General features: G+C 26.6%; 1 protein-coding gene across 1 annotated transcript; it reads right to left on the reverse strand.

Moving 5' to 3' along the window:
• Positions 1–240: 240 nt before the first annotated feature.
• Positions 241–15,058, reverse strand: LOC145835420 (uncharacterized). The gene is made up of 14 exons (XM_082943000.1): positions 14,822–15,058; positions 11,103–11,298; positions 10,696–10,795; positions 9,688–9,821; positions 9,063–9,128; positions 6,357–6,495; positions 5,761–5,921; positions 5,161–5,354; positions 4,592–4,764; positions 4,102–4,161; positions 2,657–2,781; positions 2,152–2,257; positions 889–1,006; positions 241–619 (listed from the first exon to the last, which is right to left on the reverse strand). Exons 1-14 carry the CDS (start codon positions 14,980–14,982, stop codon positions 511–513), a joined length of 1,842 nt encoding a protein of 613 aa, XP_082799126.1. The 5' UTR covers positions 14,983–15,058; the 3' UTR covers positions 241–510.
• Between the last annotated feature and the right edge of the window lie 59 nt (positions 15,059–15,117).

Consider the following 15,117-nt stretch of genomic DNA (forward strand, 5'->3'; position numbering starts at 1 on the left):
TATGGAAATACGGTTATTTTGAAAGTTTTTGTTTATTAGTTATCATTGACCTAAAAAAATACTAAATATGAAACTATATAAAAAGCTAAACAAAAAAGTGTTTTACAATTTGAAGTTTAACGAAATTTCATAAACTTATTACTTAGTAGATTATTTTTGTAATTCTCTAGCTGATGTGCACATAGAATTTATTATCGTAAATTAAAACAACTTCTTATAAATCTCAAGCTAGATCAATTATATACTTTCATTTCAAATTTTATTTAAAACAGTAAAACAATAGAAACATTTTTGCTCACTATAAATAACTTTAAAAGCTTCAATGTAAAATAGAAGTTAGCTAATTAAATCAAAAAAATATTTCTTTATAAAAAAATGCACTAAAAGGCTGTATTCACAGCAAATAAATTTCCTAAATCCAAAGCCTAAAATCGCGTGTGGTTGAAAACTTTAGCGGTTCAAAATAAATTAAAAAATATTACAAGACAAATTTCCCTGGCATCAGTATAATTACTTGTAGTAATCGTCATTGTCATAATCGTCATTATAGTTGTCATAATTTCTACCCCTGCTGCTGTTGTACCTGTTGTCATTTCTGTTGTATCTGTCATTGTTGTACCTGTTTTTTTTGTTTTTTTAGATTATTAAAAACAGTCTATAAAATATATTCAGTTGTTAAAAAAGTTTTTGAACAAATTAATGGACGGTATCTAATTCGTCTTCTTATAGCTACATAAGTCGAGAACTTTCTATTATTAAATCTAACGCAAAAATCTAAATGTAATTCAAAGATCTCTTAAAGTTTACTTTATAAGAATGTTTTTTTTTTATTGTTATATATGTTATATAGTATATATGTTATATTTAAACATAACATAATTGTTGTACCTGTTTGAAGGCCTGTTATTGTATCCACCCTGGTTGTACCCTCCCCTGCTGTAGTTATCTCTCCTGTTGTACCCACCTCCTTGGCCGTATCCTCTATTTTTACTTGCTTTGGTACTCCCTGTTTAAACATTTTCACAAGTTTTTTAAAAAGGGTGTTTTGTTAGAAATCTGCACCTTAAATTTTGTAATTACGTTAATTGATTTCGTGGTTTAACTTTTTAATTGTAAAACCTTGTTTCAGCTTTTTTTTTTATAAGAAAATGTGCTAGTCGACCGTTTAACTGTTTGTAAAATTTTCATAAAGATTAAACGTGCCACCTATGTAAACCAACAATTTATGTCTGTTACACGAACAACCTAAAGTTATTAGGGTCGCCACTCTTTCAGGAAAAAAAGCCAATCCAAGCTTTTTTCAAAAAACGTTTAAACTAGCCTAAGTTTGTGGCGACCCTGATTTCTGCACAACACTGATATAAAATCAAATACACCTTGAGACCACATAGTAAAGCTTTTTATTGAACTTCAACGACCATTTAGAAGAAAGAAACGTTAAAGATAACTCAGCAGCAGTTTCAAACTCAACAAAAACTCTTTTTTATTTAAAGTAAAATTCAAGTTTAGAACAAACTCTTTTTGAGTTATATATTTATTGTAACTGAGGATCACATTAAGATTAATCATTAACTGCGTGAAACATTGCTTTACTAATAAATTTGTAACTTTTCTCCTCAGATGCAAATTCAGATATTTGATTGTTAATTTTTAAATAAATGAAAATTAACTTTAGTGAAAACATATAAATACAATTTTTATTCTCTTTTATTAAGATTAATAATATTCTCAGGCATTATATTATATTTTTGTTATACATTACTACAATTCATTATAACTGAGGATCTCATCAATCTTATTAATTGGTGGAAAAAATTTCTATAAAGAAAATTCGTGAATAAATAAATTTGTTAACTACAAAACATATTAAAAGCCAACTTTTATTTTCTCTGTGCAATAGAAATGTTAATGATAGTTTCAAATCATTTTTTGAGTTTAAGTATAATATGAATATTTATCAAATTCTTTCAAGATATTTGAAAGCAGACTCAGTTTCGGTCAAAGACTTCTTCAGTGCTTATTTAAATGTCTAAAATATTTTAAAAGAACTTAGTAATCATACTTGAAATAAAATTTCTCCTCTAGAAGTTGAGATCTTTTTACTAGTTTTCGAAAAAATAAAACATATAGTAGTATAATATGAACACAAACTTTTATTTTCTCTGTTCCATTGTTGCATCTGCCGAAGTTTGTCGTCAACTTCGTGGTCGATATTTTCCAAACTGTCGATCAGATCGTCTATTACTGCACCGTCGTTCTGTTTGTTTATTACATTAACATTTATTTTTTTTTAATTAACAATAAAGATAGTCTGTTGTACAACTAAAATTTTAAATTAAAATAAACAAACGTATACAACATTTATTTTTTAGATCGTCTATGACCGTTTCGTTTTGTTGATCAAGGAACCATATTTTACTATAGATTTGATTGTTGAAGAAAAAATAAGAGGTCGTTTCTTTGTAAAAGGAAAACAAAGATAGTTTTTATTTTTTCAAAAAGCTTATTAGGCAAATAAGGTTTCGAACCATTTTAATTAAAAATACCTATAAAATAACCTTCTCAAACAAGGGAATTTACCTCCAGCGGTAAACTTACCCCAGGTTAAGAATCGCTGCTCTATAACTTGCAAAAAAAATACCAAATAAAATTTTACCTCAGTGATAAAAGTCCAGCTGTTGCCATTTTTGCCGGCCCTCCCGGTCCTTCCGATTCTGTGGATGTAGTCGACGCAATTTAAGGACATGTCGAAGTTGATCACGTGCGCTATGTTTGATACGTCTGTGGAAATTAATATATAAAAATTCTAATTAGTTTAATCAAATACTTTTTTAACGTTGAAACTAACAAATATTTTTAAATAAGACAAACAATAGACATTTAAATGAATAAATTAAATAGTTGATAAAAATGGGTATGTTCGGTACGTCTGTAAAATTTATATGTGTATAATTAAAGATGAATAGTTTATATAAAAATACAATGTATGAAACGTCTATTCAAAAAATAAATAATGTATGCAATGTCAGATTGCTCGGTACGTCTGTCGGACAAACAACTCCTTGATATTAATGTTATAGTAAAGTGGAATTAATAAGAGTCAGCTTTAAATAACGCAGCGATATTATACTTGTAGTAAAAAATATATGCATATATTCAAACTGTATGAATGAAAACCAAGTCAAAAGTTTTCAATTACAAGCGACAAAAATTTACCTTGAACTTAATTTTTTATAACATTGTTTTTTATGCGAATTACAGTTTTATATTTTATTTTGTTGCACAAATATTTTTAATACTAAATTAGTAAACATCAGGGTTTCCACTCATTTGAATCAAAAAAAACTACCCTGAGTGACCTTAAACTGCCCCAAGTCATCCGGAGTTTTTAAAGTTCTTTACAAACAAAATTTTGCCTCTAGCGCAAACTATCTATACCTCGTAATAATTTTTCTTATAAACATCAAAAATAAAAATTGCAAATATACGCTTCTACATTAAATGTTTATCAAACTAATAAAAAATACTGTTTTTGAAGATTCAACATTTTAAGGTTGAATCGATTGAGATAAAAAAAAGTTGTGGACAATTTAATGTAACTTAATTTAATATAATAGAAAACAGTTTGATTTTTGTTATTTTAGAGTGGTAAAAAGCCTAGCCACAAGTCTAAAAAATTTCAAATTAGCATTTCAAAATCAATAAAACTAAATTCTTGAACAAAACTTGTAAATTTAAATAACATAGTATCAAAACTACTAGATCACCTAAATTTCAGACAAGATCTAGAAAACACCTGTCTTGAGATTTTCAAAATCTTAAAACTATCATAAGTTTTTATAAAACAACAAAATTAATCTGAGTCAGCCTGAGTTTAAAATTATACTCATAGTTATCCGGATACTTTTTGAAATTTTAAAGTATCCTAAATGAGTGGCAACCCTGTAAAATACAAATATGTAAGCTTTATAACTAAGGAAAACTAAAAAAGAGCATTAGTTTAACAATTATGTTGTAAATTCATGATAAAATATGAATATATGAAAACGAAATTTCTTTTTTTTATGATACACTACAAAACTATCAAAAATTCAAACAAACCAATTCCTCTTGCAGCTACGTCGGTTGCGATCAAAATGGAATTGTCCCTTCTCTTGAAATCTGTATCACAATTTTATATTATTAGAATGTTTTTGTTCATTAAAAGCGTAAAAACACAAAAGCGTTGAAGTCTAGCAATACAAGTATATAAAAAGTTAAATTTATTCAACTTAGAGGAAAAATAAGACATCTTGAACTTCAAACCTGTTAAAAGCCTTACTAACAAGAAAATTTAATTAAATGATATTGTTAAAACAAAATAACAACAAAGTTAAAATAAAACTACTATTTCAAAACGAACCAAATAAAAACATTAAAACCAAGAAACAAAATAACTTTAAAAACACTGATTCATATTTAAAATCAAACAAATTATAAAAACAACAAATATTTTCAAACAAGTTGCAACTATGAACATGACACTATAACTTTTTTAAAGTAAAAAAACTACGTACAATTAGGTTTTAAGATTTTTTTTTTCTGAACCAACCGTTTAAAACTCTATCTCTTTGTTGCTGGCTCTTGTCCCCGTGAATTGCACCCGCCTGAATGCCGTTCCTCCTGAGTACACTCTGCAGGTTGTCGCACATCCTCTTGGTGTTGCAGAACACGATCATCTTCCCTTCGTTCTGGTGTTGCAGCTGCTGCGCCAGCTCGACGAACCTGGGTTTTCATAAAACATGTTGGTTGAATGTTTATGTAGTTCGTTGTATCATACTTTATTAGATATTATCTTGTCAGATCGTTTAATATTTGTTTAAAAAAATAAACGAATAAAAAGGAGCTGTTCTTCATAATTGTTCATAAAGCTTAAAATAACCGTTTCATGAAATTAGAAAAGCGTTGGTGACAATTTGCTGTTTTAGGATTTTAAAAAAGAAAACAAAAATTTTACACCACTCCACAATTTTTTTATGCCGTCTTGCTTATAAAACTTAAAATAACTAATCAAGTAATGTAAGTAAATATAATTTAAGAAAAAAGAAACTTTTCCTGCCTCAAACCTTATAAAAAACTAGTTGAGTATTATAATCTATTTAATTTAAAAAACAATCTCACTTGTTCATTTTGGCCTTGGAAGCGATCAGGTTGAACTTCTGCGTGATAGTCTTTGAGGCGTTGAGCTCGTTTGAGCCTATTGTGACTTGCACGTGGTTCGATTTATCAGCACCCTTCACGGTCAGGAAACTGGACGCCAGTTTCTGCACTTCTTTCGGCCACGTTGCCGACCACATGGTGAATTGACGGTCCGGCTGGGGTAAACATTGAAAGTTTTAGTGAAAAAGTAAAAAATTTGGAGGTAAGACTTAAGGCTGTATTAAAATAAAAGTTCAAATTGTTGTTTGAGTTTTATTAGAACAAAAAAAACAATTTGATTACAGTGTTTTAAATATATATAAAACTTCATGGTAATTACACAGTTTAAAAAAAATAAAAAATATCATTAATGATGCATATGTATTTATGTAAGATGTTAAGATTGCTTAAAATTAAAAATAGGTTATCTCATTACTTATTTTAAAAATATTAGAACTAAAATTGATTCAATTTTCTTCAATTAAAAACTATCTTATGCTTTGAGAAGTAAACTCAGTTGCTATTAATTAATCACTAAAACTCTACATTTAACTATTGCTGACACGTTAATCGCAAACAAACCCTGATCCTCTGCACGATGTTGGTGATGTCTTTCTCGAATCCCATATCGAGCATTCTGTCAGCTTCGTCAAGCACCAGGTAGGAAACGTTATCTAGCGAGAGCTCAAACGACGTGACCAGGTCCAAAAGACGGCCGGGTGTTGCCACCACAAGGTCGCATCCTGAAGTAAAAATATTTATCTTAAAAATTTTTTTTTTTTTTAATTTTGAAGGTTGTTATTATTTTTTGAAGTTTAATGAACTTTAAGTCTGCTTTAATTAAAACTTTAAGAATTTAGTAGCAATTAGTGTGTCACTACCACCAGGTCACAACCTGGACAAATATGTATTGTTATTATTGTACGTAGATATTACTCAATTAAGTTTTATTACGTTAGTTGAGTACCTTCTATTTGTTATTTAAACTACACCTCAAGTCACAAGAAATATATATCATTGTACAATAAGAATAATTTATTCTGAAAAAATGTTGTATAGATACCAAAATAAGTTTGGTTGTTCGGAAAAAAATTGAAGATAATTTTTTACTTACCTTGTTGTAAAAAATGAAGTACTTATTGAAAAATAATAGTCAGCTTGTAAAATAAACAAAAAACCTCTTTGTAATGCGTTTATTTGTATAATTTTCGAGGCTCCACCGTAAACGGCCACGCACCTCGAATTTCCGGGCGATATCTTCTGGTACATCTGCATGCACTGGTTGGCCAGTTCTCTCGTTGGTACTACCACTAGTGCCTGTACAATATAATATAGAATTTATTAAGTTAGAAAATTACTTCAATTTTTATACCACTAACGCCTGTTCAGTACAAAGTTTATTTGAAGTTTTAAATGAAAATTTAAACTGTAACATAGTCTCAACTACGTTATTTGAAATAGACATCGAACTAATCCAACCAAATGTTTTAATTTTTATTTAGAATTCTAAAATATTTTTAAATGTGCTCCTAAACTGGTTTCAATGCAAATTATGTTTTATCAAATAACTAAAGTGATCTTCCTTTTGACTATGCACTTTGAACGCAGGCCAAAAGTGCTTACTCGAGAAAAACATTAATATATTCATTACAATATTTCTTAAAAAAAAAAATTATTATTACATAGTTCTTTTGATTATGTGGTCGGTCATAACACAAGGTTGCCACTTGTTTTTTCAAAAATTTTTCCAGGTTTTCCAAATTTCTTCCAGGTTTTTAAAAGTTAACATTTTTGGGTCTATTTTTAGTTTTAAGTTAATTTCTATAAACGAAACTGTGTTAAATAGTACAAAAACATTTAAAAGATGTTGTAAAATTACTTTAAATGTGTTTTTTAATAAAATAATTTTTGATGATGACAAAAAAATCTTATTTATATAATAGATTTTTTGTGTCAAATTAAAATTTTAGTACTGAAAATGTTAAAATTATTAAAAATCCCAGGTTTCTCCAGGTTTTTTGATCAAAATTTCAGGTTTTTCCAGTTTTTTTTTTCAAAATTTCTCAAATTCCAGGTTTTTCCAGGTTATTTTTGCCTAAATTGTCGAATTCCAGGTTTTTCAAGGTTTTTCCAGGTAAAGTGGCAACCCTGATAACATTTTTGTAATAAGTTCGATTTGCAAAAGGTTTCACTCGTAAATTTGCCATGCCAACTAGATAAGTCTCTCAACCTACATTAAGGTAAAATTGGTAAGGTATCTTGACCTTTATAAAATTTATTTGGAATTCGTTGCTTTTCTAAAAATTTAATACCGCTAGTTAAGCAGTGCAAACTGAAACAGCTTAGGTTTGCACGTATTACTTGGTTTTATGTAGTTTTTTTTGAAGCTTATCAAAAAATAAGTGTAGTTGGCGTAGTTTTTGTTGTATTTAATCCTGATAACTTTTACTTGGAAAAAGTTAAAAATATTGATTTGAAAAATTGTTAAGTGCTTTATAGTTTGTTAAATGTTTAAAAACGACGATAAACTTTGTTATAAGTATTCAAAAATAATATTTTTTTTTACAAAATAGTTTTCTTAAGCATTTACTTAGTTTAATATTTTCTCCCTAAAAACTACTGAGTATTATTTTTTACAACACACCCACAAACTACCTCTCTATTTAAATTTTTAAACAATTGAAACTTAAAAAAATGCTGGATGCTTTTATTTAACATACTTAAAACCAAGATCCTTAACATGTTTAAACGTGAATGGTTACTTTTTTATTTGAACATAAATTTTGACAAAACTAAGAATAATGTTTTTATAATTTTCATATTAAAGATAAATTAAATGATCAAAATATGCTTTAAATATTTTTTAATAAAGAACACAACGGAAAAGTTTTGTTTTAATTACTTTTAGTACCATAATACTTAGAAAGTAAGTATTTTTTGTCTTATGCATTAGTATACTGTTGACTGTAAAATAGTTTACATACTAAGAAATAGTTAAAGTTATCTTAATGTACCTCACGCCCTTTTTAATACAACCAATCTCAATATGACATGAGTTTGATAAGCTAAGATTTAAATAAAACACAAGTTTATAAAATTTTAAAGGTTGTATCAGTAGGGAGACTAACCTGATTCTTTTTAATCAAATAAGCCTCAAGTTTTTAAAGCAATCTTAAAAACTTTACTTCTTTATAAATTCATACCATGTCATGTAGAAACTAAACTATATACATTTATGTGAATTTCGATCTTTTAAAGCAAAAATATCTAACCAAGTTATAGAAAAAAATTCTGAACGTATCTTATATAACAATTTTTTTAAATCTAAAATAAATAGCCTGAAAGAGTTTTAATCTTATTTATCAAGCTAATTTGAATTCTAGTCCCTATCAAAAAGTTTTAGTATTAAGTATTAAAAATGTGCAATAAAATTATAGTTACATGCATAAGAACTAATAGAATAAAAGTTATTAAGGCTCCACAGGCTGTTTTGAGAGAGTATATAAGTTACAAAAATTTTTGTATGAAATTGAATACTTAGTTTAGATTAGAATTTTGAAAGCTACCTTAAACTTAAGGTCTAAAAATTAGTCTCAAATACTAAAAAAAAAAAACTTAAATAAATAAATTGTAAATTTAAAAAGGATAGATTAACACTTTTAATTTTAAAACCTTAAATAATATTTCTAATTAGTCAAGTGGTGATTAAAACGTAAAATCAAAAGTATAACAACTTTTAGGTTCAAGATTATCTAAAATGCATTCAATTCAGCAAAAAACACATCGACTTGTGTTCTTCCTAATATTTAACAAGTAAAGTAAAAAAAATATGAGAAACACCAAGTATTTAAAATATTTTTACACTAAAAACTTTAAAAAATTACCTTAGGATTTCCACGCGAATTGTTGCCTTCTTGGCCTTGCATGTGAATGAATGCGGGCAGGAGAAACTGAATGTAATATATAAAATCAAATATGGAACGTATAGGTCTGCTCTTATTTCATAATATTACAGATAATTGAAAAAAGGAACTGCAAGTATGAAAATTATCACACTCAAAAATTTAATGAGGTATAAATAACTTGTTATTTTATGTTATAACAGGGAAATTACACCAAAGTTATAAAATATCTTAAGCGAACATGATTAATCAGTATTGGTTAATTACATTAATATAATTAACTTATTCTACTCCAAATTTTATTGAACACTTTAGTTTATGACGAAATATGTTGCACTTTTAAAATAATAATTGCTTTTAATGTCATGTTTACCATGTAAATTTTCTATCGGTTAGTTTACCAAAGTAAATATAAAATATATATTCAATAATACAATTCAGTTGACACACTTTAACATAGTTATTTTAGTAAAAAGGTTCAAAACTATTCATATTAAAACATAAATCCTCATAAAACCATTTACAGACTTTAATTAAGAAATTAGTTTAAGTAAAGCTTTGTTGAATTGACATAAATTAACTAAAGTTGAAAAAAATATCTACTAACAGATAAAGTCTTTCCAGATCCCGTCTGCGCAATGCCAACCAAGTCTTTGCCACTGAGAGTTATTGGAAGCGTGATGGACTGAATGGGAGTTGGTTTGTCAAAGTTCAGTCGCTCGAACTTGTGGGCTAGATCGTCTGTTTCAAATGTGTTTTAGTAGTAAAATTTACCATTGCATAAATTGAAATATAAAACAGTGCAATAATAAAATTATTAGTTGTATTTAGTTTGCAATATTAGGTTTTTTTTTTTGAAAAAAGTAAAACTATCTAATAAAATGTTTATTAGTTTTTTCTCTTTGTTTCTTAATAAAATAATTAATCAAGTTATTATACTTAAAAATATGAAAAAAAGAATTAATAAATAAAAAAAGTTACATAAAACAAAAACATTATGTTTTAAATTTAAACCACCAAATAAAAAATTAATCATAAAAGCTTTATGCACAAAAGTTAATAATAACTCTCCTGCAAATAAAATTTATAAAAAATTATCTTCAAAAATAAAAATAATGTTTAGAATAATTTAAAAAATTAAACAAATAACACAAACAGTTTTAAATTTGGAAAGATTGGAAAACGTTTTTTTCTTATTAACATTATGTATTATTCAAGTAGCCACTCTTTAAGGTCTAAAGCTATTCTGAGTGACCAAAAAATAGCCTGAATTACATTATGGTAGCCTGAGTTTTTAAGAAAGTTTAGAAAATTTTACTATGAGTCAAAAACTAAAAAAAAACTGTAATTAAGGATTAAACTTGAAAATATTAACAAAGGACTTATTAAAAACATATTTTTTTAGTAAAAACTTTAGTAGATCTAGATAAAAAAATCCAACCTAAGTTGAGTTTTCCAGAACAAAAAACTTATTATCTTGATTTTACTTTTAAGCTTAAACTAGCCTGAGTTTACCAAATTTTTAAAGTAGCCTGAGTTGAGTGTGTAAAAACCCGAAGATATTTTTGTTAAAAAACATATTAGTTTCTCAGATATTCAAAAAGTCTATTGTTACCTGGTAATTTGAGCTGCGAGAAGTTCATGATTGGGGAAACTTCAAAATTGTTTGAGTTCATTTCAATGGAATGTGTTTTGAAGTAATCCTTTATCTCTTCCTGAATATTAAGTAGTACCACAATCATTAAAGCTTTTAAAATATAGCTAGAGCACAAATTGTGCAGTATATAAGTAAGCATTGTAATTTAAAATATTGTTGAAAAAAATGAGATAATATGTTGAAATACAACTATAAAATATTTAGAGCTTCAAATTAAAGGTTACTAGAAACTTAACATATATGATCATGCTTAGAAATCATTAGTTTTTGTTGCAGAAGGACTAATAAATTTAAATTTATCATTCATATTACAATTACATTTTTTGTTTATTTCTGTTTGTCATAAACAAAGTTGATCAACCAACGTCTGAAGCTTCCGTTTGGCTCAAGAGCACCTCGTCATAAAAATCTTTCTTGATTTCCCTGTACTCGACTGGCTCACCATCCGGCTTGTAATCTTCGAACAAGCCTCTTCGTGGCTGATTGTAATTGCTTCTATTGTCAAACCTGTTTCCATAAGATGAGGTGTAGGTCTGTTCGAAGCCGGCTCCAAAAAGATTGCTGTTTAAAAACAGTAAATAAGTAAATTATTGGGAAACAGAAACTTATACAACTCTAATGTTTTTTGGTTTATTATGTGTTAAATTAATTGAACTACAAAATATTTTTATCAAAGTTATAAGGAGATAATGACTTTTTTCAATAATGGGCATAAACCCTAAAATATATATATATATATATATATTAAAGGTTTTATACAAAGTTCTGATCGATAGTGCTTGACAAATCAAATTGGAGCTTAATATTTATTTATTTAATTATATAAAAACTATAATTCAAACAGCTGTTTCACACATTGAAATGTAAAATTTCATGTGATCTTCAGTGAGTTGTAGTTTATTATAATAGTGAACAGAAATTTCGATTTTAGAATTTTTTATAGTAATTATGACGTAGTAATGGTACAGTTTATTGTACGATTAGTTGAATTTGAAATACGCTGTAATATGTAATACGCTGCATAGAATAACATTTACAGCGTATTTCAAATTCAACTAATCGTACAATAAACTGTACCATTACTACGTCATAATTACTATAAAAAATTCTAAAATCGAAATTTCTGTTCACTATTATAATAAACTACAACTCACTGAAGATCACACGAAATTTTACATTTCAATGTGTGAAACAGCTGTTTGAATTATAGTTTTTATATAATTAAATAAATAAATATATATATATATATATATATATATATAAAGGTTTATTTATAGATGTAAAACTCAAAGGACTCGAGTTTTGTGCCTATGCACTCATCAGCTTCAAAACAAGTTTAAAATAAAGCATAAAACAAACCACACAAACAAAAGTTTAAAAAAAAATTAATTTCAAACTTTAATTAATTAAGGATTAATTATTATTAAAAATTAATTTTAAACTTGTTTTGGAGCTGATAAGTGCATAGGCACAAAACTCGAGTCCTTTGAGTTTTACATCTTTAAATAAATATTTTTATTAATAAAGCCCTTAAGGTGGGCTCAGTGTGAAAGATTTAATTTATCAAGTTAAATAACTTCATTCTTTATATATATAAGTTTTACTTCAGTGTCAAAAAGTATACTTTTCAAAATTAACTTTTTTGCAACATTAGCAGAAATCAAAAAACATGATCAATTGTTATTTAAATACTGATAACTTTTTTAAAACGGAATTTAATTTTAACTAGTTTAAAGCATTTTCTTGATGAAATCTAGGGTTACTGGAAAATTTTATATTGTAAGTAATAAAAAAATCATTAAACTTGGTTTTAACTCACTGTGTCTCTCTATGACTAATACCAACTTAATTATACTTTAGTTTTTGTTTTTGAACAAGTAAAACTTGTTTGCAACTTTAAGAAGTTTATTTGCTCCTTTCTAAGTATATGTAAATTTTATATATTAACTTTATAATTGAAAACTATAACACGCTTCAAACATAACAAACATTTTTAAAATTTACATACTTAACTCAGGCAGGAAACTTGTACATCTGTTTTTATGTAAATATCTATTCATTTCATTGGGAAACTTAAAATGTTTTAAAATTGTTGACAAATTTTGACTTATACCATTCTTTTTTGTCATAATTTCAAAGTCATAAATTAAAGTTTCTTCAGATGCCTATTTGGAAAATTTTACTCGACTAGAATAAATTTGGATAATTTATGTTTTTGATCAATTAGCTGAACAAATATTAGAATCATGTGTTTAAAATAAGAATATATTTTTGTATTTCAAAATTTCAAAAAAAAAGAGCAGGTAGATTAAAATTAAATTTAATTAAATTAAATATAAATTAATAAAAAGATAAAAATTAAAAAGATTAAATTATTAAAAGGCTAATGATTTTAGTCATTTAAGTTAAGGCCAAAGTAGGGGTAGGGAGTACTTGGGTGATGTTTTCTGGACTTGATTTGGATGTGTTTTTGCTTCATTAAGAAGAATCTGAAAAAAAATTCAAAAAAAAGTATGCTTGCAGCCCAAAAAACTAATTTCAACCCCAAAAATCACATACTTTTTAATTTCTTGACTTAAACAGTAATAAAATCACTTATACATGTCCTAGACTTATAATTTATGTCTTAAATGAAAGCTTTTACTTATTGACATACATTTAAGGACATATTAACTGATTTTGATGTATTATGAGGTCATAATCTACCTAAATGTGCAAAATTTATCTGTAAAATGTAGGGGTAGGAAGTACAGCACATTTTTTGGTCATATTGTAAAATTCAAATAAGTAAGTATGATTAAGATGTGTTTTGGCTTAGTTAAAAAGAATCTAAAAAAAATTATAATTTTGCAAAAAAAAAAGTTGCTGCCCAAAAATTAAAATATAAAAACATTAAAAACATACTATAAAGCTTCTTCAAATGTAATTTTTAGTAAAAAATTTATGATGATGACAAAAATTGTTTATCTATATGGTAGATTCTTAGTGTCAAATCAAAATTTTTCTATTTTACATGTAAAATTTGTTTAAAACTCCAGATTTTTAAGTGATTTATGTTCAAAATTCTAGGTTTTTCTAGGTTTTTTTTTGGCTAAATTGTCAAATTCTAGGTGCTTCCAGGTTAAGTGGCAACCCTGTGCTTATCACCCACTAAATTTCCGTAATGAACAACAAAATGTTCTCAAAATAATAGGTTCTAAGACACAAACAAAAAAAGTGCACAAAAAACCTTTTGGTTATTTACTTGTACACCACTTGGATGCAGTCCAGGACATAACCGCCCCCGAGGGGGTTGTATAGTTTACTTTGGGAAACCCTTGTGTAGAGAATCTTCCAATACAGTTTATAAAACTTTCTGATTTGAACTTTGATTGAAAACCAGTGGTTGACACATGCATACAAAAATTAAATTACTGTTTTAAGGTTATTTTTACCATAAAAATGTAAAGAAAAGTGATACTGATGTTTTCTATTAAAAAAAAATCAATTAGGTATTTTGCAGGGATGGTGATGATGTCATAGAGGAGATAAAAGTAATAAACTAGATTGAATTTTGATTTACTAATTTTATTGTAGTATGCAGTCTAGTTAATAGTGTACATAAACTAAAATAGAAAATGTATGAAATTTTTATTTTTTGTATATTTGTTTAAGAGAGTTTTCATAGCCATTATAAGGACCCCTACATCATCCTGCCAGACTATATAAAACTGTAGTTGAAGTACTTATGTAAATATTTACCCCCTATTACACATCATCACTTTTTACCACTTGTATCTGTACCTAGAAAGTCAGCAGTTATTTTTAAATATAAGTTTTTTATATTTTGTAGTAGATGTCGTTCAAAATTGAAATCAGTTATGTTGTTTATAATATTTATCTTGTGTTGATGAGGTTTTGAAACAATATAAATTAAGTTGAACAAAATTTTTTGGTTTTTCAAACTTTAATAAAAATTATTACAATGCAAAAAACTGAAAGTTTTTACTTCTCCATCTCTTTAAGGTAAAACACTTTGCAAAAGTTTGGACTATGTAAATACTTTTAAAAATATATATAAATATTACACATATAAAGAACTTACTCAAAAGTATCATCAGCATAAAATCTTTTTGTCAATACTGGATGAGAAGAAATAGGCAGTGTATTAGATTTAAATATCAAACTTTTTGTCAAACCATTATTTTTCAAACACTTCAAGGCTATGTTTTTTCTTGCAAGGCTTAAAATTTTACATAAAGACATATTCAATTATCCAATATCTTTTTTTTATTTATCTTAGTGGTGGATATAACCTTTTCAATTTTTATTTAGTTCATAAATTTTAACTATTCACTAAGTAGCTAAATTAGATAAATAAATTTAAGTCAAACTCTTATT

Source organism: Thalia democratica, chromosome 5 (assembly GCF_965202585.1).
Source record: "Thalia democratica chromosome 5, ktThaDemo2.hap1.1, whole genome shotgun sequence".
In the NCBI taxonomy this organism is placed as follows: domain Eukaryota; kingdom Metazoa; phylum Chordata; class Thaliacea; order Salpida; family Salpidae; genus Thalia; species Thalia democratica.

Coding starts and splice junctions, on each gene's coding strand:
- LOC145835420 (XM_082943000.1), bottom strand. CDS start 14,982: ATGTCTTTATGTAAAATTTTAAGCCTTGCAAGAAAAAACATAGCCTTG. Junction 11,299..14,821: donor TATGCTGATGATACTTTTGA/GTAAGTTCTTTA, acceptor GTTTTTAAACAG/CAATCTTTTTGGAGCCGGCT. Junction 5,355..5,760: donor ACATCGTGCAGAGGATCAGG/GTTTGTTTGCGA, acceptor TGTTTACCCCAG/CCGGACCGTCAATTCACCAT.